Below are 27,206 nucleotides of genomic sequence, written 5' to 3' on the forward strand. Positions count from 1 at the left end.
CAGTGAGGTTCCCAGGGTTGGCAAGGTCAGTGTGCACATGCGGCTGGAGGGCTTTCCGGAATCCCAGGGTCCCCCATCCCTGGCTGAGGAGGTTGGTGTATCTGTTCCACACACTTCTTGGGAGCATTCGTAATCAGAGCACAGTCTTTTGGCAACACGAATTCACGTACCATGACCGGGACAATGAAGAGATAACTTCCACCAACACATTCTATGCACAGTATCAAGACGCCCCTCATTCAGCCATCTGTTTTCCTGTGCCCGTCAGGATGCTCTGTACTACTGTGCCAGTGAGCTCAGATTTCAATGCCAGGTTCACCGATCACCCAGCCAGCAAATACTCCCTCTGCTACAATAGCCTCTCTTGACTCCTTCCTCACCCCACCGCTTCCCCTAACTCCTCTTCACCCCTTAGGAGTCAGTGTAAACACGACTCCTCACCCAGGTCAGATCTCTCCGTGTGTGCCCTGAGCCTTGCACTTGCATGTCTCACTGATATCTCCCTTCACGCTTGTACTTCACGCTTGAAAGTCTCTCTCTCCTGCAAGAACGCAGGCTCCTTGAGCCCAGGGAATTTTGCCTTGTTCACCTCTTTAGCCCCAAGGCCTGGAGCCTGGCACACAGTAGGTGCTCCATAGCTGTATTGTGACTGAATGTATAGACATTTATTCAGCTCCTATCGGTGGTGATAGCCAGATGACACATAAGGCAAAACAAATGACCTGCCTTCAAGGAGCGCCTGGTAGGGAGAGAAGAATGATGAACAAGGAGACAATGAGACTCCGTGGGACACATGATCCACCTGGGGTAGGGCTATCTGAGGCTCAGACTAGGGGCTATCCATGGCGTTACGCTATCTTTCTCACAGAAAAATGCAGAGGTTCTTCATCTTCAAACCTTGGAAGCGGACATGATACCCTCCACACCCTAAATCAGCATCGGCCAAACCAAGCTCTGGCCCATGCTGTACAAGTTCAAGTGGGGTTCTCCTTAGCACCTCTGAAAACAGAGGCTGGCAACCTGTCCAGTTAGGGCTGGGAAGCTTCAACAAGATGCTAGAGGACAGAAGGCTGGGATAGCAGAGAGAATAGGGGAGAGGTGAAAGAGAGAGGAGTGGCAGAGAGATAGAAGCAAAGGGAGAGAGGAGAGAAAGAGGAGAGAACCCTAGTTCTGTTTGCTATAATGAGCAGTTTATGACAACTGGCTACTGGGCCCTTCGGGTGAAGCTTCCAGGCAGGACCTGACCTGGCACTATGGCTGGGCCTGGGTCACAGAGGATCCCGGAGGGCTGGTCACAGCCAGGGCAGACTCAGAGCGGCCCAGCCAGGAGGGAATGCCAGTGCCTCGGGAGCAGGGTAACTGTCTGCTCAGTTGAGCCCAAACCGTGGAACGGTTGGCTTCTTAAATTATTAAATATCTGTTTTAACAACAAGGAAAAGAGGAGCCCAGCCAGCACCGCCTCATGGGTACAGTCCTGGAGGTTCCTGAAGCTCGTAGCCTCCAATTCCTTCCTACTGCAAGAGTAGTTCAGTGTTACGGACTCAGACCCTTTGTTCACTGGTTCATTCATTCAGCAAGTGTTACTGTACAGCCATTAGGTGTCAGGCGCCGGGTGGAGGTGGGGAATTCAAGGACGAGAGGGCAGCTGCTCTCCTTTTGGCAGACATCCTTTCTTACAAAGACGTCGAGCCCTGGAGTCACATGAGTCTATAAAGACTTCAGTGACAGCCATCTAAATAAAACTTCCAAGAGAAGGAAAAAGACTACTACTGACTATGCAAATCTTAACTAAATATAAAATTGAAATGACATTCATTCATTCTGGGCCTCTGGGCAAAATTTCAGGGAGAAAAGCCCCCTTACTCTTTGGTTGGTAGCCAATTAAACTACTTTCCTGATTTCAAGGACTGCTTCGGTAAAATGTGACTAAGGTTTTGAGGGCATACTGGACAGAAAGCAGTTGCATTTATTCTGGGGCTTGTTTAGAGCCAGCAGAGTCAGTTGCAGCCCACGGTGCTTCCCCAAGTAAACAGATCTGTTCTTTAAGAGACGAACCCTCCCAGTTGGTTGTGGAGCTTTGAACAAGAGGCTGAAATTTTTAGGCCCTGTAGAGATGTCTCAAAACACTAAAGTCCTTTCTTTTCTCTCTTTTTCCTGTCTTTAAGAATCCTAAAACTTCATTACATGGGTGTTGAGACCCATTTATTTTTGCCTGGAAAAAGGTAAGAAAGTGTGTCTAGCTAGGGACATAGAATTTAATTCTCAGCTGCTTGGCTGGCATATAAATCAGTGCAGATCTCCCCAGTTTTTAACACATGAATGATGATGCCTCCTGGACCCCAAAATATTGGAGACGCAGGTTTAGAGCTCAGGCAGGCGGCAGGCCTCCTGGCTGCCTTTTACTTGAAGGCTGGGGTGAACATGCCCAGAATCGCCAGCACCCTGAAACACTGTGTGATGTTGAGACATGGGAAAGATTCCAAGAGACTAATGATCATTGTAAGGAGAGAAAAGGCCCAGGGGTAGGGATGAACTTCCATTAGCTCATTGGCTCCGCTGCTCCACATCGGCAGGCTCAGCACATTCACTCCCAGCATGGCCCCAGTGCTCACCGGAAGCCTTCCAAGTGCAGCAGAGGCGGGTAGCCTGGAGCCAGCTGAGCTAGGAACCCTGGTGGTGCAGACAGGCTGGGGAGGGGGCCCTGTACTGGGTCTGCTGTCCCCAGCGGACCTGGGCCATCCTGCAGAGACCTGCTGTGGAAAGGAGGCCTCAGTAAGGCCCTGCCAGGGGTCAGGCCTTATTTCTGGAGCCCTAACCCTGCTAGTGCACAGCCTGACTCAGAATCACGCGTGCCTCTGCTGACACCAAACCCAGGGCCTCTCCATTCCTATCTGTTCCTCTCCCTTTCCTTCCCAGGCTATGGCCATTTTCATTCCTCCCTACATGTCAGGGCTTGCCCTCAAAAAAACTCACCTTCCTCTCTGACCAGCTAGCTAGAATTACTGTCTGGGCATTGTGACTGAGTGATCGTTCCTTTATAACCTCCTTCAAAGTTTTAGTTTGAGGCCAAAAAAACCCACGATACCAAAACCCTCAAATGTGTATCCACTAATGAGTGAGTTGATACATGGAACGTGTTTAAAACAATACCTGGCTCACAGGAAGCTTGCCATAAACGATCAGAGGTGAACACTAAAATGCTGGTTAACTAGACTGGGGTACATTAGAAAAAGGAAGACTATATAGCCATGAAAATGATTATCTGCGTGTTTATTAACATGAAAAGATGTTCATGGTATATTGCTCAGTGAAATAGATTCTAAGATTATAATACAGATAACATTTGAATATTTATACAGTCATATAGCTATAAGGCATTAACATATCTATATGGGACATTAACAATGTCTCTAGTTTTCTTTCTTTAAATTTGCTTTTTAAACCTTTTCTACACTAAATATATATTCTTGTACAATACAAATATTTAAAGATATAAAAGTAATCACCCTGCTGTTTTTTTTTTTTAAGTAAAATAGGGTCTTTTTATATTGCAGGAAAAGAAAACAAGTTATCACGGACCAGTTTAAATAAAACAATTGCTTTTGAAGAAGGCTAGTTTTGATCTGAAGTTTGAAGATAATGGTTTTAGAATGACAGAGAAGCAAGGGACTCTTGTTCAAAACCCTCAGGTGTGTCTGTACATATACTCGTATGTGCATGTATAGGTACTTGGGTGCATGTTTTGGGTATGAGGTAAGAAGCAGTTAACTTACCCAGAGCAAAGAAAGAAGTTGAAGGACAGTCTAGGGAATCTAAACTTTATATTTCAGGTAAAGAACAGTCTAGAAGTTCTTAAGTAAAGCAACTGATCACTAAAAATTTGTTGGAGGACAATGATTCTAACTGCCCTGTATGAATGGGATTGGACAGGGAACCTAGCTCTCTGCTCGAAGTGACATGGGTGCCCTGGAATGTGAACTATGGAAACAAAATGACAGGAGCAGATCTGAACACCACAGAACAAGGGTCAGCGGACCCTGGTAGGTGAGAGTATTCAGAGGCTGTTAAGACAGAAGTAAAAATGAGTTCAGGGTTTTGACAAGGGGCTCAAGAAGGGGGTGGTGGAAGGAAAAATGGGAAGGGGCGTCTTATGTGGGCCGCCGAGGAGGAGATAAGGCAGGTCTGAAGGACATTCAAGAGGGCCCAGGTGCTGCAACCTGAAAAACACAGTGATGATTTTACAACCCTGGGATTCTAGTTCTGTCCTGGGACTTTGTGCGGTGTAACATCCCTCACCTTTACAGGGGCATGGTAATAGCTATACCCTGCCCGCTTCAGAGTGGGTGAAGGGTGAGATTATCTGCATAAAAAGCACCTAAAACCCTTGGCAGCTGTGCAAATACCAAGCATTGTTATCATGCACGCAGGTGGTGGCTGCACGGAAACATTATACCCACCGAGAACACAAGGCCACAGAAGTCAAGGTGGCACAGCCTCAGTCTAGCCTTTAATGAACACAGAGAATTTCTGGAGAATCCACTGATTTGCTAAAAAGGACCAATGCCCTTTCCCCAAGCCAGGAAGCAGAGCTCCACAGTTCAAGGTAAAGAGGCATGTGGTCAGCACTGCTCCACAGGTGCCTTCTTCCCAGGCTGCCAGAGCTGGAAAGGCCTTGAGAATCATCTGGTTTGAGCCCCTCGTTTTACAGGTGAGAAAACGGAGGCTCTGAGGGGCAGAAAAGTGACTTGGCCAAGGTCACCTAACTAGGGAAAGCCCATGATCACAGCGGGAGGACAGAAGAATGGTTCTGCTGTGATAGACCACTTTCTCTTTCCCGAAGGCCACCAAGCTGACTCACGCTGCCACCTTCTCCTTCCTGGACTATTGCACCTCCTGTCCACAACCTGTCCCACTGAGGTCAGAGTGATCTTTAAAAACCAAACGTAACCATGTCAGTTCCTGGCAAAAAGCACTTTGATGGGCTGGGTCTCTGGTTCCCACTGAAGGCCACAGATCCTGTTCTGAGAGCCTATATGTCTCCCTGCTACAGTTCCCACCCTTGACCTTCAACACTGACATTCCTTTGCAAATAATCCCCTCATTAAGTTCCAAAGCCCCCCCTTTTGTTTCCTGCTGCTTCCTGCCAGGATCCTGTAGATATCCCTGGACTATAAGACCCCCTGTGATGTGGCTTCTACCTGCCCCTCCCATCTCCACCCACCATTCCCCTCATGCTCACTCAAACAAGATCCTTACTCATCCTTGGATGAGTTATAAGCAATAAGTTATGTTATAAACTTTCCCAGTTCTCAGTAAATCGCTATAACATTTATCATAAGTTGTCATTATGCACATATGTCTGCATGTACACAGACACATGTGTGATTATCTGATCCACCTCCCTCTCACCAGACTGTAAAATGAGATTTCCTGGTTGATCAAGCTTCCAGAATCTGAAGGCCAAAGGGTTTGGAGGCAAACTGCTCCCAGAGACTCGGTTGCTACCAGCCTCCTTGTCATTCTCTGTGACTCGATAAAAACGGAAAGTGAACAATTGCTACAGATGCTCTGAAAACACCCCGCTTGGCATCTCGGCCACCAAGCAGTGTGCAGGGGGGCCCATCGCAGGGGGTGGGGCAAGTGGGTAATGGCTGCTTCCAGGAGCCATGAGCACAGTCACGGCCTTGTGTCAGAGCCTGCCCTTGGGAACGAAGCTGACAACACACAAGAATGTCCCAAAGATGGAGGAGGCTATTAACATGGCTCCCTCAGACTATACCGCATGGGAGGGTATAGAGTCTTATTATTAACCTCAGTGTATTAATATTTGATCAAGCATCTTCATGGTGATAGATAGCAGTCATCCAGAGAAAGGGAACAGCCTTGGTTCTGCAAATCGTTCCCAAGGAGGAAGAGCAGCTTTTATCAAGAGGGGAGAGGGGATAATGGGAGAAGGTGCTACGTCCTGGGCAGGACCACACCGTGCATGCAGGTGGCATGCTGGCCTCTCTTGCAGGTTTGTCTGCACAGGCAACTGGCTGGTTTATCTGTGCAATGGCCTGTGTGGGGGGAGGGAGGGCAACTCACGATGGCTGGCCTCCAAGGGAAAGCTGCTGAGCCAGTTTTTTTTTTCCCTTCTGAGAGTACATTAAAATGATTGTTGATGATTATAGATATTTCCGTAAATAGTATATTTTCCCAATATATAATGTCTAAATAAAACTCCATTTCATGTTTTGAAATCTGAGAAAACATTTTTTAAAAACCTCTCATTAATGACACCATCTTTATTCTCAGAGGGAGCTCGAGTAGGACCAATAACACCTGAAGCCTTCGTCTCCAGCAGCTGCATCTGAATCTGTCAACTTAACAGGTCGCATGAAGCTGCTGACCCCCTCGCCCCCAGTGTGGTGAAATCCTGCTCCCTGGAAGGAATCATTCACCCTCTGGACACACAGCCCTTCTCAGGCAACGGGGGCATCTGGGCTCAGAGCCATCCGGGTGCAGGTGGGGAAAGGGGCCCAGGGAGAGCCAAGCATCATCTTTTGCCACCAAAGTCAGGAAGGAGCCCCTGCCATCCTCTCCGGGGAGTTTGTGGGGAGCCCAGGTGGGTGGGCAGGGAGCAGCAGAGCCTGAGGGCCACTATCCTAAGGCTGACAGAATATCTACTGGTCACAGAACTCAACCTTGGGGCCCGGGCCCAGTGGGTCTAGAAGATGTTCAAGGTTCAAAGTGGCAGCAACATGTGCGTCAGAGAACAGGGACGAGGCCTGCACTGCATCTGCTGCCCTGTTGCATTCTCTGAGTTGTCCTCAAACTACCTCACCCCTCAGCCTCATCTCATGTCTAGTAAGAAGGCTACAAAGAGAAGGCAGAAAGGAGGTGCCCTCTAGTTTGAAACAATCACTTGGATTCCAGTTGCAGAGTGGGCTACACAATTTTGTGCATTTGTTTGAAAAGGGCAGCTCTGTGGAGTCTCTCCCTCAGTTATAGTTCAGTAGGCCAAAGGGCCAAAGAGGAGGAGGAAGGGCGTGTCCGGCGCTCTCCTTCTCACAGGCCTTCTCAGGAGGCCTGGACTGCTCTCTGCCCTGCAACCTCCCAGATGCCTCCGTGCTCGAAGGAGCTGGGATGCCAAGCTGTATGCATGGGTGAGGCAGGGTGGGTGGGAAAGAGGAAGGGGAGGGAAGCTAGTGCTCAGGGTTTCTCTTCTCAGGGCACCTTTCTGCTGCATTCCTCCTCTCCCCGCTGGGCCACATCTGCCCTGCATTACCGGACTACACCGCCAGATGCAAGAGGGTGCGCAGGCAGGCAGAGGCCTCCTCTGGGATGAGAAGAGAGAGCACAGAGGGCGGGCATTCTGGCTGGTAAATTCCTTGCTGCCTGCAGTGCTTCATCCCTCATCCAGATGCCACGAATGTTTACCAAATGGCTCCCAGTATGAAAAGGGGACAGACAGGAAATAGGGTGTGAGTGACAATGAGGGTAGGCTCTAGGAGATACTGGGAGCTTTGAAACACCAAGGCTGGAACTTCTTGGAGGGATAGGACCTTGGCCTTTTCAGCTGTTCCCCTTCCTCTGATCTTTCAAAGCAGATCCAGAAAGTAGGAAGGTGAGCCAATCATCAAAGCAGAGGACAGCCCCCCATTCAGAAAGAAGCCTCCTGGCTACCCACCACTGAACCTCATCAAGAGCTGCCATCATTAGAGGCTAACATCTACCCAAAGACCTACTGGGCAAATATTCCCCTCCTTGGCATTGCCAAGGTCAAATCCCTCTCCTTCCAGAAGCCTTCTGCAGCGTTTACTTACCCACCTCCCTCTTCACTTTAGTCAGGCTGATCTGCAGTTTCAAATCTAGAGGAATTCATTCTGGAGAGAGGTCAGGTGTTTGTATACCAATGTGGCGGATTCCACGCAGAATAATGAGATGGCTTTAACTTTGGCCCAGGGAAGAAGAGCTGGGAATGTCTTAAAAGGCAGAACAGGGAGTATTTCCATTGGAGCTAAGAGAAAGTTGACTGAAGAGGCAGAAAAGGTGGCGTCCAGTTAACTAAATGCGAGTCTTCTAACCACAGGTCACTAAAGTGGAAAAGGGCCCAGAGGAGGTGTCACACCAGGAAAAGCATCTAACAAGACTCATCCTTTGGTTTCTTGGGCTCCCAGCCAATGGCAGAAGGGATCCTGGCTGCATGGCCTTGAGGAGAAAGATCTGCTCAGCATGGTGCTCCATCCCCATGGGCACTGGGTCTCTGGGGACCCAGCCAAGAGCACCGAGCACAAGCACCATCAGCCTCATTTCCCTGGGCCTGGCTATGTCTTCCAGCCCAAGCCTTCTAGGACATGGGAGGGAAAGGGGTAACTGGGACAATGGCTGAGGTAATGACATGGAATGTCTGAAGTTGTAGAAGGGACAGAAAGATATTATTGCTAAGAAGATTTCTTGTAAATACGAACATTCACCTAGTATTTTATTACCACGTTTCCCCCAAAATAAGACTTAGCTGGATAATCAGCTCTAATGCATCTTTTGGAGCAAAAATTAATATAAGACCCAGTCTTATTTTACTATAAGACCAGGTATGATATGATATGATATGATATATGATATATGATATGATATAATACTGAGTCTTATATATCATATCATATGAGACCAGGTCTTATATTAATATTTGCTCCAAAAGACGCATTAGAGCTGATTGTCCAGCTAGGTCTTATTTTCCAGGAAACACGGTATTACACAACTTTCATAAACTTTATCTGACTTGATATTCTCAACAACCTGGGGAAAGTACAACTGTCCTGATTTTATAAAACAGGAAATAGACCCAGCCCTCCTCCATAGCAGTAGCATTAGGAGTGGGACCAGGACTTGAATTTGGGTCTTGTCACATTTCCTCCTCACCCCAGAACCTTCAATTTTAGAAAGACAAGGCCAGCCCATCTGTCCACCCTTGCCACATAGACCCACAAAGCAGATCACCACCATCTATAAGGAGCACAGAACCAACGTCTTCCTTGTTGTCCTACCCGTAGGCGTGGGGGAGTGGCCACGGAGCATGATGAAACGACAGGCACCAAAGGGAGCTAGCCTCTGCTTCCTAAACCTCTTCGGAAAGGCTGACCCCTGCCTAGACTGCCAACGCAGCCCCAAAGGCAGCACTGGAGGATGAGGTCCAGAAGTTAAAACTTCCTTTCTCTGACACTTCCTTCCTCTGCTCTGCCTGCCCACCAGAATAGGTCCATCCAGCCACTCACTCTACTTGGGACCTTCTCAAGCTTGAGCTTCTCTCACAGGTCATTCAGAGTGCACTCTTAGGAAAGTCAGTAAACTGCTTAGGTTTTTGTTTGTAAAAGTCCTGCAAACTTCCATGTTTACTTGTCAGCCAGATGTTCTGAATGGTTAAGGTCCATGCATCTTTATACTCTGCGGTTCCTCTCTCCCTGGGGGCCAGATTCTTTGGTAGATCAGATGCGTGTTCTTGGTGAGGAATAGGGAAGGTGGTGGAGTCTCTTTCCTGATTAACCTGATCAATCCCTGTCCACTAGTCTCCCAGGCTGCCCATCACACCCGGCTACACATACAGGCCAAGTGGACAAACTCTTAGCCCACCTGCCTGTCAGAGTCACATGTACCCTTCAGTCCCTAGCCCAAGCCACCTCTTCCACAAACGAGTCCCTGATTCTCCCTCCATCTCTTTTCCTTTGCTCTCTCACTGCTATTTAATTATGTGCCTTTCCTCCAGTTCTCTAATTCTACTCATGCTAATTAATTATGAACATGGTTCATTTGTCCCTAATAGATCATAAACTCCTTAGAGACAGATACTATGTAGAATTCATCTCTGTGGTTTCCCCTCTACTTTCATGTCTGGCCAGGAGTTTAGCTTTACACATAGTAGGAGTACAACAGATAATTGTTAAAAAGGAATTTACCTTGGTTTCTTAAAAAAACAGGGTATCTGTGAAATAGATCAAATGATCCCTGCACAAAAGACAGTCCCAACTCCTCAAACTATCCTTTGGCAAACCTTATGGAATATGATTCCCACCTCCCTCCAGCCACCTCACCCGGGTCACTGCAGCCAGATCCAGCCAGCATGAGATATAAAGAAGGTAAAACCAAAGGCAAGGGTTCCGAGTTTGGTTAAAGAGGTTAAAATTACATAAGCAAAAGCAAGGGGATAGTGCTACTATATGTCCCCAAGGAAAACCATGGAAGGATTTTGTGGGGTAGGAGGTGGTGAGGAGGTGATGAAGGAAAAAGAAAGGGAGTTTCTTGCAAAGAACAAGGACACAAATAGTGGTAGCTGAGACCTGAATGGATTCCCTACCATGACAACGGAATGAGACACCCATTCCTTTTATAGGGATGGGAAACCCAGACACTCCTGAGGTAAAAGGTCATTATGGTCTCAGAGGGGTCTAGGGCTGTGCTCATGCCTCAATGTCACCTGAAGAGCAAGGGATCTGGGAGCAGAGTAGAGAGAGGGAAGTTGGAAGAATACTGCCATGAAATTCAGGTAGGGCCATGAGCAATGAGGGCGGTGGGAGAATCACTACAGAAAGTGCTTATGGGAAGGCTGTGTCCTTCTTATAAGGCAGAAGATGGGAACAAGCAACGATGGGGGACACAAGTCTGACGGGCCGATCACTGGGAGAGGAGGGGAAGTAACCCACGCTGTCCCCATACACACCCACCCATCACCCCATATAACTCAAACTCTCTATTGGTCAAGGACTTAGGGTCAGAACATAGCTCCCCTGGGCAGAGCTCTAGGGAGGCAATGGTCGCAGGGGTTGGTGGGGGGGGGAAAAAAAATCTCAAGAATAAGATCTCAGCCAGCAGGGGGAGGAGAAGCCATCTCTACTGGAGATTTAATCTCTCTCTCTCTCTCTCTCTCTCTCTCACACACACACACACACACACAAATCTATTATGAACCTTCTAAGTAAAAATCTAATTCCAGTTTAAGGATAAGAGGTTTAGTCCAGAAAATCCTCCCTTCTGAGGCAGTGTGGGGAGGATACTATCTGTTCTCAATTTCCTATCAAATCACTCTTTCCTTTTGGGACCACAGAGAGGATGATGATAATTCCTCTACCAGGGACCAGGCGGGACTGGGGTGCACACAGAGGCCCCACGCTCCTCTGCCCAGCTGTCCAGCCCCTCAGATACTCCCTCACCCAGACTTTCTCTTACTTCTGACACCGGTCACAGGTCATTCAGGACAGAGGCAGAGAGCACAGCCCACCTGGCACCACCTCCCGCCTGGGAAGAAGTGGGGGACACGTGAGAGCAGAGGCTGCCTGAGCCTGTGCTCCCTCCCGAGGGGGCCCAGTCTCTCTGAGCCACACAACCACGTCTCCATCACCACCCTGCCAGGGCTCACGCCAATGCACGCAGAGGATTCACCACAGGCAAGGAGGGCAGTGAACCTCAGGATTATGAGAACAGTTCCCCTAACCCCCACGGCCCCAAATGGTACCTGCCAAGGCCTTGATCCGGGACCTCTCAAAGAGCCTGGCTGAGCTGTTGTCATTATCCAGCTCATCGTCCGGGGCATCCCAGCGGGCATTGATCCGGCTGTACGGTGGCTGGTTGCCCACGTTTTCAAACTCCGTGGCTGATGTCATGTCAGCAGGCTCTCAGCAGCTACGCCTGCCTCAGTCTTCATGGAAGGGTCCCTGAGGGAGATAGGAACACAGTCAGAGGGTAAGCTCCCACCCCCTTGGACTTTTTCTCAGGGGAAACTTATTCGGAGCATCCAACAGGAGTAGATCCTTGCGGGAGCAGCACACAGTGCCATCTGCCTGGGCACGCTTCCTAGCCGGGGTCTCAGGGTCCTTGGATATAAAATATTGCAGCAGCAGTAACAGCGGCAGTAGCGGCAGGGATGGAGAGCTGATGCAGCAAGGGTCAGGATGGCCAGCAGGTGGAGACGTCAGTCGCAGCAAGCCCGCTTCCTCCAAACCCACTGCCACGCCGAGGGAGCCCCGAGAGGGGCGTCTCTCCTGGGAGCCTGTGGCGGGATGAGCTGGGAAGAGCAGCCCCACCCCGCCCTGTGGACTGGGGCCAGGACCCAAGTGGTGGGGAAGTGGGGACAGAGGAGGAGCGGGGAGAAGCTGGAAGTTGGCTGAGTCTGACTCAAACCCGAATCAGTGGGAAGGGAGGTGAATGTGAGCCTCAAGGTGCCATTGGTGCCACCAGCCCAGGCAGGTGCCTGGGGGCAGTCTCCTCCTCCCAGAGGCTGCCCAAGAGACCTTTGAATTCTTTCCGAGCTGCAAGTATTCAGAAACCTGGGCGCTTGGTTTTGCCTCCTCTAAAGTGTGACCAGGTACTCACACAAGGTCTCCTGTTGAATTCCAGGACAGATCAAGGAGCCCACACAAGCCTGCGCCCCTTCAAGGCCATGAGCATGATGGTGGGGTGGTGGTGGGGAGGGGATCCCAGGACACTGGAGCTGAGGGTGTTCATCTATGCAATGAACATAGGCATTTGGAGTACTGGGTCTCCATTCACCCACCATTCATTCATTCATTCATTCATGATTAATTCAAATATGTACCAAGCCCCAATGAGGTGGCAGGCAACTATGAGTAAGATGAGAAGTTCATGTCCTCATGGAGCTTATATCAGGCAGCAGGACAGATGGCTAAATAAGCAATTACAATAAGTGTGATGTGTACCACCATCGGGAAAGAATGGGAAAGGTGGGGGACACATCGTAGGGCTGGGTGTCAGCGGAAGGGAAGTGTAAGCTGATTCCTAAAGGAAGGTTGGAGGCATCCTGTGAAGGGAGAAAATGGAAAGGGATGAGTCCAAACAAAGGGAAGAAAGAGTAGGTGCACAGTCCTGAATGGGGGAAAGAACGTGGTAAAATCAGGAACCTTACAACATAGCTGGATGGTAAGGGCCGGGGGAGGGATAAAAGTGGGACGGGAGGCTAGAGGCACCGGGCTAAGTCTTGGTGTCTTAGCCCTTTGGAAAATGACTAGCTTTCCTTCAGCCTTAATTTCCTCCCCTGTACCTGTCATTCATTCATCTCTCCAGGGAGCTTAAGGGACTCCAGGATCAAGCCTGTAAGAGAGACCAGAGAGCACAGAGTCTTCATATCCAAGAGAGCAAAAGGGGGAGGGGTGGGGAGGCCATGAGGCAGGAAAATGACACATGTAACAATTAGTGAGCTATAAGGGAAACCACTGCCTCCACAAGTGTATGCATGCACACACTCACATCACAGACACACACTCCAACATACATACTCACCCATTCAAACAGGCACACACTTGGGAAAGAAAGGAAGCAAGTTCACCAATCCACGTGTAACTGCAGAGCTAGAGCCCTTGTTTTTCAGACAGAATCACGTTAGACTCTTTTTCCCCCCATTTGATTAATCGATCCCCCCACATCCCTTTGAGGTAAGACAGGAGCCAGAATTATCCACCCTAAGTGCACAAGGAAGAAAACCAAGGCCTACCACAGCGTGACGCCTCCCCAAGGTCACCTAGGAAACCACTGCCGTGGCTGGGAACACAGGCCAAGCTGCACCCCCGTTTATCCCCCCTGACTGGGCACACTTTAGAGAAGCAGGTGGGGGAAGAACATGGCACATGGGGACAGAGGGCATTCCCCAGCTTCTAGGACTTGGCAAAGGTGTTTGCTACTCAGGGAAGGGAAGACGCAAGGTGGCGAAGCCATTTATTACCCCAAACACAGCATGTCCCATGGCCTGTGCTCCAGAACGCCATTGTCCCTTTGGACAGCTTATCATCTTCCACAAATGGATACGCTACTACCACGCTGAGATTTCCCACCCAACTGGGTGGGCAAAGGTAGCTGGGAAAGACTCCCTACTCCTGGTGTCCTTCCCCACTTCGGTGAAGGGAAACTACCGCTGATAGGCCGAGGGACCCAGCACCCAGAAAGGCTGAGCTGCCAGGTGCAGGAGGCGAGGTGAGATCAGATCCTGCGTGCAGGAGGTAACCAGACCCTGGCTCTCCTTGCCTTGGGCTATTTTTAAGAGTGGCTGCAAGGGGCCCAAGCCGGGGGGCTGGGGGAGTGAGATTACCTTTGCTGTGGCTCTGTAAATAAGTCTGCCCCAGAAAGATGAGCCTGAGCAAGCAGCCCAGCATTCACAAGATTGATGGCCCCGGGTGCAGAAGAGCAGCCACTCAATAGCAATTCATCCTGCTTAAAAACACCATGCCTCCTGTAACTGCGGCTCAGAGAAGGAAGGCAGCAGCGAGGCAGTGGCTCTGCCCTGAATGTGAAAAAACACATATGTGTGTCTAAATACACAAGCCTGGAGGTTTCTTTTCTTTTTTTTGGAAGGGTCAGGTCCCTGAAGACAAACACTAAGGAGGGAAGATTCAGAAACTAAAAGGAGGCCTTCTTCCTTCTGCCCCACCAGCCATGCCCACTCCAGGGGCCTGTCCAGATGGCATTCCATCAGAGCCAAGGGGTGGGGGCAGCCGGTGTGCTCAGTAGTAAGGGGAGAATCTTGGAGAAATTAGGTGTGAGAGGCAGAAGAGAAGAAAATAAGAAAACAGGAAAGCTACACACGGTTATTCCACAAAAACAAAACAAAAAAACAAAAACAAAACAAAAAAACCCCCACATACCCGATGCCTAAAACTAAATTTAACCCAGTGCTTTCCCAGTGTCACCCATGTCTATTTCCACTACTGTCAGAAAGCCCTTTCGAAGGTCTGGCAGTAAAGAAACCATCAGGACTGAAAAGAATAGCATATGTCGGGGGGTCATGGTGGGGACACCTAAACCAAGAGGAGTCATGGCTATGACATTTAAGTTGATACCTAGGGGGAACTTGGAGATGAGGGTCAGGTTTTGAAGGCTGTAAGTCGTCTATGTATCTAGAGTGGCCCTCGCAGAGTATGGAGGGCAGGAAGAACATGGCTGACAGCAGGCCCTCAACTGCACCTCACCCCCCACCCCCGCCAGCAAACCCAAGAAAAAAGACCTAAGAAGTAGTTCCTTGTCCAGTTACTACCCAATTCACCCTCCAGCTCCCAAGAAGTCCTTCTCGTAAGCCACCAGCCCCCTGTCAAAATGCAGGTGGGTCTTCTCTGGCCTGTATGCCGGTGCTCAGGAAAGCCCACCTTTCCTGTCCATCCACCTTCAGTCTAGCAGCGGGGCAGGCCCGTCTCTAACTGCACAGTCCACAGGCTCATTCGCAACCCTGCCCCCAGGTGATATTTTCAGCAGAATGGGTCCCTAGAAGACTTGTCCACAGCTCAGCACTGAAAAGTTCATCTGCTCGCACGAGGCACTCAGTTGCAGCAGGAGTGACTGCTTGGTTAGTGGATTTCACAGCATCACTGATGCAATCCACGGCTCCACCACCCTTCGCATGTGTGCCTCGGAACCCATCCACTTCTGAGATCAGGTATTAGGCCTCGGAATCTCAACCTCCTGCGCTATGTCCAGTTAATCTCTGGGTGGATGGTGGCAGCTCCTTCCCCGCCTGCAGGCAGGTGGTTCCAGAGCTCTAGCTAGAACTCACGTCGGCCCTCCGCACAGTGCTGAGCAGAAGAGGTTAGATGTGCTTTTCTTTTCTCCCCCCACCCCATCTCCTCCTCCCACAAATGTGAGAATCAACAAAGCCCAAAGGTCTCCTTCAGGGGTGGGAAACGGGGAAGTACAGCGTGATGCCACTCTGCCCTAGAGTCACAAGTGTAGGCTGTTGCAATAGCCCATCTAACTTAAACAGAGAGTTTAACCCACTCTACCTTTATTTTCTCTCTGGCTGTAAGCTTTAACCCCCTCCTCATCTGTTGTCTATTTTATCCTGCCCCCGCATGCTACCCCAAACCTGCTTTTAACATATTTTGGTACTACGGCAACCCAGGTTAGGAGATTAAATCCTGAAGTGTCCCTGGTTAAGTTTTCTGCCAATGCAATTACAAAAGGCAATATCCTCCGCTCCCTCTGATCATAATCTCACTGCACATTCACAGACACCTTACAGAACTGTGTATGGTGCCACATGCATACTAGACTTACGGGGGTGTGTGTCACTTTGTAAATTGTATAAATGTCTAACCACTATGCTGTACACCTGAAATGAATATAAAATAATACCCAATGTCAATTGTAATTGAAAAATAAAAACTAATTTTAAAAAAACAGAACATAAAAAATAGTTACATACACAAATGTGCACTAAAACAGTGTGAAAAACCAGTGAGATGCCCAGTGCAGAGAAATCTAAATCTATCTCCAGCCCTAACCTTCTCCCTGCCCTTAAGCTCTAGTCTGGCACCTCCATCTGTCTACCAGACATCACCGAGAAATTACAGCTCAATTTCAATATGGTTAAGGCTGAGCACATGGTTCCCAGGGCAGCAGAACAAGAGGGTTTCAAGACCAAGGGGTCACACTGATGCCCAGGTAAGCATGCCACCTGTGGGTGACCTTGCCAGCAGACGGACATCACCAAGAGTGCCTGCACCAAGCCACTTCCCCGCCCTGGAGCACACTCTGCTTTTTCACATTTTGCATTTCCCATCCCGATCTCCCAGTCCATCAGTGCAGAGTGTGGTCTGGGTATCTTAAAGTCTCAAGATTCCCATCTGGGGTTGCCATCATCAAGGACCCCCATGCATTTGCAATATATTGGTCCTTCTAGCCCACTGTTGTTTGGTAAGACCTTACCCAAACCCTTCTGCTCCAGTTTCTGTCACCAGGCAGGGACTTCAGGCACACATGTCACAACTTGTCCACCCTCATCATGGAAAAATCTCTTATTAAGAATTGGCTCCAGTTATGGTGCAGCTGCTGGAATGGGGTAGGTGGTGGGATCATGGCCCCAACAGGTCTTACAGGGATTTGTTTGGGGAACAGGTGCAACTCAGCTCTGACACAGGGATTGTACCATTAGCCCTCTATCTTAATAGCATCTAGCAGTACCTCACGCTCTACACAGAGGCAAATGTCTACTGGGAATGATTAAAGGAGACAGGAGAGACGATACTCTTAATATATGTACATAGTTTTCAAAGACTATCGTCTATTGGGATTCTTGAGCTCTACATTCACAGAAAGTTATTACAACCCAGTCCTACCTCTTATCTCTGCCAACTCATTTCTTTCAAGATAGACACTGGCCTCCTCTCCCCAAACAGGTAACATTCTATGGTGGTTAAATGGAAAAGTTGATGCCCAGTTTCTCTTGTCTTCCATGAAGGCTTTTCCAGAATACCCACAGTGACCTCTCTTTTCTCTGATGAAAACTGCACAGGGAAGTAGTTTAGTCTCAACATCAGAAGTGGTCAAGAATAGACTGAAATAATCACTGAGCTATTTTGAGTGAAGTAACTGATTCAGAAAAGATCATAAGGAAAACAAAATCATTAGATAAGAGATTGATGGGAACTATGCAATGGGATCAACTTCCCAACACTTGGGTTCACTGATCAATCTTAACATCACTCGACAGCTAGACATTGTGTGTCCCTGATATGATGCAAGATGAAGGACATCAACAATGTCCTTCCTCTTGAATGAAGGACAAGAATAAAGGACAAAAGAGTTGCACCTCAATCTGATCAAGTCTTTAGAGCTAACTTCCCATATACAGGAATTACAGGAGACCGAGAGACAAGTTAAATGACAACATGAGGAAGGAAAGAAACAAACCCAGAATGTGGGACATTCTGCAGACAACTGACTCCATACCTTTGACAAGTCAATGGCATTACAACAAACACACGCACACACACAAAGGCAAAAAGTAGGGACTGCTGTAGATCAAAAGAGACTTAGGAGATGTAATAACTGAATGGAGTTTGTAGCCTGTTTGGATCTTGAATCAAATAACTATCAAAACACATTTTTTGAGACAATCAGGGAAATGTGAATTATAGGCTCAATATTGGATGATAACCAGGAATTAGAGTCAATTATGTCAGGTGTGATAATGGCATTATAGTTATGTAAGAAAATGAACACATTTTTTAGAGATGCTGAAGAATGTAGGGGGCGGAGCATGGCACGTCACCTGGGATTTGCTTAAATATGCTTCAGCAAAGGGGGGAGCAGATGACGCAAGTGAGAAACCCTTAATAACTGTAGACCTGGGGTGAGCCACACGTAGGGAGGTTCACGATACTATTCTCTCTACTTCTGATATCTGTTCAAAACCTTGTACAATAAAAGTGTTTATTATTAAACTTAAATTTTATCAATTTTATAAAACACCGGTCATATTCCCTAGGTACAACTGGAACTTAGCGTAAACATCAACAACCCCTTACCATGGTCCTAATGCCCAGTGTGGTCTGGCTTCTGCCTCCCTCTCCAAGCTCAGCTCCCACACTCACTACACACAACCTGCAAGCCTCCTTTCAGGTCTTCCAACTTGCCATTTCTTCTCCAGCTCGGGCTCTTGTGTGCGCTGTACCCTTAGCCTGGGACACTTCCTGGAGCATCTCTCCCTGCCTGGCTCCTTCTCATTCCTCGGGTCTCCTCTTAGCTATCTCTCCCCTGTGGAATTCCTCCCTGCGCACCACATCTAAGGCAAGTCATCGTCTTCAGTCTGGGCACCCGTGTGACCCATTCATGATGGTGGTTACTCATACACCTGCCAGTTTACTTTTGTTTGTGCCTCTCCCTGACTAGACTACAGGTTCCTTGCAGGCAGTAGTCATGTCTGTCTTATCCACTATTGTATTCCAGTGCCTAGTACGTACTGTGTGTGGGACTTACAGGTGCACAATAAATGTTCTCCTCCTCCTAGAGACCGAAGCTCAGACTCTGGAGTCTCTTTAAACCCTCCTGTCGTACCACATACCTTGACGCACGCACTCCTCATTCAATTACGCCACTTATGTGTAGTGAGCACTTATTCAGTATGTATTCATCACCAAGGCCAGTCATGATGCCTCTGCAACGTGTCTTCCATTCATTATCCCGTTATGTTCTAAAGCTCCCCCTTCACTTCAGGCCCTTACCATTTCCCACCTGGACTTGTGTAATGGTCCATCTCTGTGCGTGCTTAGCCTCTTCAATCCGTCCTGCATAGCCCTTCTCATGACACACCTCTGCTCTGTAAGCTTTCAGCAACTCTCTCGCACACAGTCTAATCCAAAGCCCCACACCATGCTGTGCTGAGCTCTTACTCTCTCTTATGCTAACTCTGTTCCAAACAGGAGGGTCCTCATGCCCCCACCCCCACCGTTGTGCCATGTGCCTCTACAATTTTATTTGTGTCACATCCCATACGCTCCAATTGAGGCACCTCTCCTCTCTCCTTGCAATTTAAAACAAATCTAATTTGCAAACATTTAGAAACACAATGCATAAGACTTTCCTAGAATCTGAGTGAGGCTGCCTTTCCCCTCCTACCAAGCCCATGGGTCCTTCACTGCAGTGAAGGGGACAGTCAAGATGGGCTCCGGGAAAGCTGATGATGATCTGTGCACTCACTTCCCCTCCTCAGCCCCACTGCCCACCCCCAGTCTCACTGCTCTGGCTGGGGGAGGCCACATCCTCATCATCCTGCCCTCTGTCCATGCTTCCAATCCCAGGAGGAAGATGAGTCTTTGGCTTTTCTCCCTTCCATCTTCATTTTAACATGCTCAAGTCTTTCCCATCTCAAATAAAACAACTCCTTGCCATCCTTTCTCCCCTCCCTTTCAGAGCCAAACTCCTTGACAAAGTTACCAAGGATATGAACAGGTAATTTACTGAAAAGGAAAAATTCAAAAGGGTAAAACACTATGAAGAGATGCTCAAGGTCATTAATTGCCTAAGAAATGCAGGTTAAAACAAGGAGACACTACAGGCAAACATTATGAAGCTGGAAAATGTGAGCTGTAAACCGTGATGTGCAGAGTGGGAATGTGGACTGGCCTAGCCATTCCGGAGGGCAGTCTGCCAGTTCTCAGGCAGGTTGCACATCGGCAGCTCTGTTCCTGGGCACAGAGACCAAAGAAATCTCTCAGGTCTAAAAGGGGACATATGCAAGGATGTTCACTGCAGCATTGATTGTGATGGCAGGGAGGTGGCAATAACCTGTGTGTCCATCACTGGGGGATAGGCAGTAAAATGGGAATGTACATATGGAGGACACATGGTACCACTGGAGGATCTTAAAAACATAGTGCTGGATAAAATAAATAGAATGAGATCTATAACACACCATTGACATAATTTAAAAATATATGCATATAAAACAACATATAAGAATATATACAAACAAAAGGAAAATGCTTAAAAACCCATGAAAACGGTTGCCTCTAGGTGAATGAAGCAAGGGGAATGGAAAATGGAAAATCAATCAACCAACCAAGAGAGGGGCCTTGCCTAGAAAATGACAACGATGAACTGAGAGGTATGATGAACTCTGCTCCTAAGGTAGAAACAGACACAGCATATTTACGTATATTCATGAGAGCTTCCTCATCCCATACCAAACTCATTCCTGAATTTACTGAAATCTGGCTTCCCCTATCACTTCATGACACTTCTCTCCAAAGGGTACTGACAAATTCCTTCCTTGTTGCTTAAAACAATAGACACTTTTCCAGTCTTATCTTGACTTCTCAGAAGCATTAAGCTCTGTTGGCCATCCCCAAATTTCCTGAAATCACATCCTTTGTCTTCCAGGACATACTTCTTGTTCTCTCTTAACTCTCTGCCCTTCCCCCTTGGTCTGCTCTGTCGGCTACTTTTCCTCTCCCTGTGCCCTGAATGGTGAGGTTCTCTAGAGCTCTGTCCTGGGCCCTCTCTACTGCTTCCTGTCTACACTCGTCTTAGACTATCTCCTTCACTCCCATGACTTGAATTACCATCTCATGCTAATGGCTTCCAAATCTATCTCCTCAACTCCCACCTATCACATCTGACGGCCTTCTGAACATCCACCTGGAAGGGCCACAGGCCCCTCATGCTCAACACAACCCCCAACTCAATCTATCACCATCCCTGTCACAGTCCTTCCTGTCACGTTAACAGTCCACCAATACCCGGATGGCCCAAACGAAAACCTGGAGTCATGTTGTATCCCTCTCCTTCTATCCCAGGATCTCACTACCTCAGTCCCCTCAATGCCCCTCAAATCTCTATTCTCTGTCTCCACGGCTCCCTCACTTCTGGCCACCATCATTTCAAGTCTAGTGATTTCCTACTGACTTCTTTATATCCATGTTTGCTCTTTTGTCTACCATGCCAACCCATCCTCTATGCTGAAGAAAAATTGATAGAAAGATCATCTTAGAATACAAATATGATAACGTCACTACCATACTTCAATAGCTCTTCTCTATCACAGAAGTAAGTTTAAGACCCTAATAAATCACAGTCAAAGCCTTTCACGATCTAGCCCTACCTGAACACTATTTCCACCTGACCCTTTCTCTCTGCCATAAGAACTCTACTCAGATTCCTGGCTCTCTCTGGTCCTGCTCTTTGCACACATGCTGTCCCCCAAACCCAGAATACCCTCTCTCTTTTTCAGAATAATTTCTTGTCCTTTAAGAACTCATTTTAGCCTTCACTCCTTCAAGAAACCTCCCCACCTCCACCACTATCCCCCGCAGCAACGGGAGTGCTTCTTTTCGGTTCCCATCACACTCAGTGCTCACTTTCATCAAAGCGCTTAACCACACTGTAGGACAATAGTCTATTTCTCTGTCTTTTCCAATAGACTGTAAGCTACCTGAAGGCAGGGACATCCTTATTCCTTCTTTTTGTCCTAATTACCCAGCATAATGTCACGTATATGAAATGAGGCTATAAAGTGTTGAACAAGTGGATGAGAACAAAGAAATGAAAAGTACTGCTCCTTAAGAGGATAAGAGTGGTTCCTGCAGAAGACACAGTATTTGGAGGCCAGTTTAAGAGGTCAAGGTGGCGAGGGGGCTAGCAATGTGGCATGTAGCAGTAATGCTGTGGATTCAGGCTAGACATCGATGCCTTGATTGCCACTGTTGCCCCCGCTGCCTCGGCCACACGTTCCTGCCGTCTCTTCCTCTTTGGCCAGACTGTGGTGGCAGGAGGGATGGGCAGAGCCCAAGCTCTATAAATGTCTACAAATCTTGAAACCACTCAGAGCAGCTCTGATTCAACCCATGCCTTAATTTCCTTACCCGAAACCCTGATGAAAGCAGCAGCTTCTTACTCAGAACTCTTCTAGACAGGGAAGCCCTACCTCGCTTAGCTGAGAAGTCTTTTTATATTTTCCTTCTTGTGTCACAGAAATGTCAGTCATAGAATGGTTTCTATCCATGCATCTCTGCCACACAAACGAAAAGAGCTATTTTAATAGTCAACCCTATAAATAATAGATAAGTATGGGTGCCAATTTAGTTACTCATTCATGTTAGAGCTTTTAAAATAATTAAAATGAATCTTTTAAAAGTTGCTCAGGCCCACAAGACTCCTGAGGGAACAGGTGCTGGCTGGAGGACTTCCCCAGGCCAGACAGAGCACCAGCCTGACGCAGTAGCTGTCCTGGAGACACATGGGGCGTTGCCTACAAGGGGCACTTTCAGTCTTGCAGCAAAGGCAAGTGCTGCCTCTTCAGGCCTGGCAGAGCCAGTTTCTGCTGTGTACAACTTCCCAGGCTTGCAGAGTGAGCACCTCTCGGCCACTATTGTCTATTCAGCCCCTTTCCCTGGGCTCTGCCAACAGAGAAGCACCAGCTGCTGCTCATGCAGTCCCTCTGGGGCCCACAGTCCTCAGGAAAACGACTTGGCTCTTTGTAGGAGTGTGTGGCAGAGCCCAAGGCTAGGAAGGGAATCTGGAATTTACTAAGACCTTCATGCATATTGTCCCATTTAATACACAGCCACACTCACAACCTGTTAGCTACTATTATTGTTGTGATTCCTGCCATTATTATTGTTCCTGTTCTATCAAAACAGAAGAGCTGGGTTGAAATCCTAACTCCTATACTTAGTAGCTGTGTGTTCTTCTCTAAGTCACTTAACCTCTCTGAACCTCAGTCTTCCCATCTGAAAATAAGGGAATCACCTCATACTTCTGTAGCAGAGACTGCCTGGACCTACCAGTGTCAGAATTCTCCTCTTACGACACACAGCCTGGAGGCGTCTTCCAGTTGTCCTTGTAGTTAGGTGTGACTGTGTGACTAGATGAGCAGAAGTGATGGGCACCACCACGTCCCGGTCTCAGCCATAAAAACCTTCTCCATAATTCTCTTATTCTTTCCTCGAAATTCCTAGAACCTGACTATGAGGTCAAGATGGAAGGAGCCTGATTTCACAGATAACTGCGGGGGAGGGAGAGTCAAGCCTCCCCTTCAATTTACACTCATTTACTCATCTATGATGTGAGCAAGAAATACAATTTTATTTTATAGTTCTTTATTAGAGCAGTTAGGGTACCCTAATTTATATAACTACCATTACCACATAAAGCTGTTGCACAGATTAAAGTTATATGAAAATGATATATAAACTGCATACCATATAACCCTAAGGTATTGTTATTGACAAATAATATACAGTATCTCTTAGTATCAGGTTTATGGGCCTGTTTAATATGCACACTCCGATAACAAAGAGAAAAATGTGCAGTAGGTGGAGTCTACTGTCATTAGCCTACTGCCCCTTCTGTAACGCTCTTTCCCTTCACCTTTGCCTCAAGCATCCACGCTCTCCCAAACTCCCTTGATGCCAGGTTCCTCCACTGAGTTGAATGGTCCAAGAGGCACCCCTTCAGACCTACCATGCAACTCCTCCTTCAAATAAAATCGACTTTGATAACGAATTCCCTACCATTATAAACCCCTTAAAGAAAAGGATGCCATTTTCACCTTGGAAATCCTCGCACATGGTAGGTGCTCAATTAGTACATTTAATTGGGTAGAACAGATGTGAGTACCTACTTTTCCAAGGGACCAGAGTATCCCTTCCAGGGAACACATATTAATAAGGGCCTTGTGGAAACAGAACACCTTACTCAAAGGAGACATATGAAAGAGGCAGTTTAGGAGCCAAACCAGGCCAATGGGTGAGAAGTGGTTGGTCAGACAGGCTTCTCAGCACAGGCAGATCACGCAACGGAGGTAATCGTCTATTGCACCTACAGGAAAAGCCAGCTGTGCCCAGAGTCCCTGAAAACAGTAGACTTCACTCAAGGTACAACCTGTGCTGGGAGTCCCTGGGCAGGGAGATAGAGCTGTGTCCAAGGTTAAAGAACGAGATGACAAGGGTGTCTGAATGAAACCCATATTTCCAGCCTTCTAGAGTTAGAGTTATACTTAGACCTCTCAGCCTCACTGCTGGCCTGGCCAAACCCAAGGGCGTTGATGAGTTTTCCAACGCCTATTCTAGCATCTTGTATGTGACTAGAGAATCAAGACAAGCATTCACAAGCAGGCTGGCACTGTTTACTCATTAATTCAATAAATTTGTATTGAACAACAGCACCCCCCCAAAACCATAAAATACTGGAGTATAAATAGAACAAAAAATATGTACAAGACCTATAGGCTGAAAACTATGACAAAAAATGATGAAAGAATTTAAAGATCTAAATAAATGGAGAAATATACCATGACCGTGGATTGGAAGATTCAGTATTATTGAGAAGTCAACTTTCCCCAACTGATCTACAAATTCAGTGCAATGCCAATCAAAAATCCCAAGATTTTTTGTTGTTCTTTAAATCAACACGCTGATTCTAAAATTTGTTTGGAAATGCAAAGAAAATAGAATAGCAAAACTATTTTGAAAAGAAGAATAAAATTGGAGGACGCATATTACCTGATTTCAAGACTTACCATAAAGCTGCAGTCACCAAGGTAGTATAGTATGGCAAAGGATAGACAGACAGATCAAAGGAATAGAAAAAGTCCAGAAATAGACTGACATATATAGCCAAATGATTACCAACAAAGGTGCAAAAACAATTTCATGAAAAATAATCTTTTCAACATATGGTACTAAGCAACTGGACATTATATGAAAAAAATAATTATCTTCAACCCAAACTTCACACCATAGACAGAAATTAACTCAAAATAAATTATATACCTAAATGTAAAACATGAAACTTAAAACTTTTTGAAAAGAATAAAACAGAAAAAAAAGTCTTTGTGATATTAGGTTAAGCAAAATATTTTAAATACAACACCAAAAATATGATGCATAAAATATCAGGTAGCATAAAAGAAAAATTTGACCACCAAAAGTAAAAGTGTCTGCTCTTCAAAAGACATTGTTAAGAGAATGAAAATACAATCTGCACACTGGAAGAAAATATTTGCAAGATACGTACTGGATAAAGGACTTATATCCAAAATATGTAAATAACTCTTAAATCTCATTGGTAAGAAAACAAAACCTCAATTTAAAGTGAGCAAAATATTTGTACAGATGTACTATTAAAAAAAGATAAATGAATTGCAGGATACAAAATCAATACACAGAAATCTGTTACATTTCTATATACTAATAATAAACTATCAGAAAAAGAAAATTAAAAAAAAATTCCATTTACAATTGCATGAAAAAGAATAAAATACCTAGGAATCAATTTAACCATGGAGGTGAAAGACCTGTACATTGAAAACTCTTAAGACACTGATGGAAAAAAAATTAAAGACAACACAAATAAATGGAAAGATATTCCATGCTCATGGGTTGAAAGAATGAATATTAAAATGTCCATACTACCCGAAGCAAGCTATAGATTCAGTGCAATCCCTATCAAGATTCCAATGGCACTACTTTTTCACAGAAATAGAACAAACATCCTAAAATTTGTATGGAACCACAAAAGACCCTGAACAGCCAAAGCAATCTTGAGGGGAAAAAAACAAACAAAAAAACAAAGCTGGAGGCATCACACACCCTGATTTCAAAATACACTACAAAGGTATTATAATCAAAATAGTGTGCTATTGGAATAAAAACAGATACATGGATCAATAGAACAGAATAGAGAGCCCAGGAATAAACTCACATTATATGATCAACTAGTTTATGACAAAGGAGCCAAGAATATACAATGGGGAAAGGACAGTCTCTTCAACAAATAGTGTTGGAAAAACTGGACAGCCACATGCAAAAGAATGAAACTGGGTCACTATCTTACACTATACACAAAAATTAACTTAAAATGGGTTAAAGACTTAAATGTAAGAGATGAATCATAAAACTCCTAAAAGAAAATATAGGTGGTAAGCTCCTTAACATCAGTCTTGGTGATGATTTTTCAGATTTGACACCAAAAGCAAAGGCAACAAAAGCAAAAATATACAACTGGGCCCACATCAAACTAAAAAGCTTCTGGACAGCAAAGGAAACCATCAACAAAATGAAAAGGCAACGTTCTACAGAATGGGAGAAAATATTTGCAAATCATATATATGATAAGGGGTTAATATCCAAAATAGAGAGAGAACTCATACAACTCGATAGCAAAACAAAACAAAACAATCTGACTAAAAAATGAGCAGAGGATCTGAATACACATTTTTCCAAAGAAGCCAACAGGTACATGAAAAGGTATTCAACATAACTAATCATCAGGGAAACGCAAATCAAAACCACAACGAGATATCACCTCATACCTGTTAGAATGGCTATCATGAAAAACACAGAAATAAGTGTTGGTGTGAATGTGAAGAAAAGGGAGCCCTTGTGCACTGTTGGTGGTAACGTAAACTGGTGCAGCCGTTATGGAAAACAATATGGAAGATCCTCAAAAAATTAAAAATGGAACTACCACATGATACAGCAATTCCAAAGAAAACAAAAACACTAATTCGAAAAGATATATGCACTCCATATGTTCATTGCAGCATTATTTACAATTGTTGAGATATGTAAACTACCTCAGTGTCCACTGATGGATGAATGGATAAAGAAAATGTGAATATTACACACACACACAAATTCAGCCATAAAAAAAGAAAGAAAACTTGCTATTTGGAACAATATGGATGGACCTCAGGGCATTATGCTAAGTGCAGTAAGTCAGAGAAATACAAATACCGTATGATCTCACTTATATGTGGAATGTCAAAAAACCCAGAAAACAAAAACTAAGCTCATAGACACAGAGAACAGATTGGTGGTTGCCAGAGGTGGGGATAAGGAAGTGGGGGGGACAAAATTGGTAAAGGGAGACAAAAGGTACCAATTTCCAGTTACAGACTAAGTCATATGAGCGTAATATACAGCATGGTGACTGTAGCTAATAAAACTATATTA

General features: G+C 46.3%; 1 protein-coding gene across 4 annotated transcripts in view; it reads right to left on the reverse strand.

Annotated features, from left to right (window-relative positions):
* The window catches only part of SPTB (spectrin beta, erythrocytic), a 115,351-nt gene that overhangs the window by 50,328 nt on the left and 37,817 nt on the right, over positions 1 to 27,206 (reverse strand). For all 4 annotated transcript variants that reach the window (XM_088797368.1, XM_019733314.3, XM_019733313.3 and 1 more), the window contains exon 2: positions 11,489 to 11,687. In XM_088797368.1, the coding sequence (XP_088653494.1) occupies positions 11,489 to 11,636 (148 nt within the window). In that variant the 5' untranslated portion in view covers positions 11,637 to 11,687. The remainder of the gene's footprint in view (positions 1 to 11,488; positions 11,688 to 27,206) is intronic.

This window comes from Rhinolophus sinicus, chromosome 3, assembly GCF_057876585.1.
Source record: "Rhinolophus sinicus isolate RSI-liver-muscle chromosome 3, RSI-T2T, whole genome shotgun sequence".
Classification (NCBI taxonomy): domain Eukaryota; kingdom Metazoa; phylum Chordata; class Mammalia; order Chiroptera; family Rhinolophidae; genus Rhinolophus; species Rhinolophus sinicus.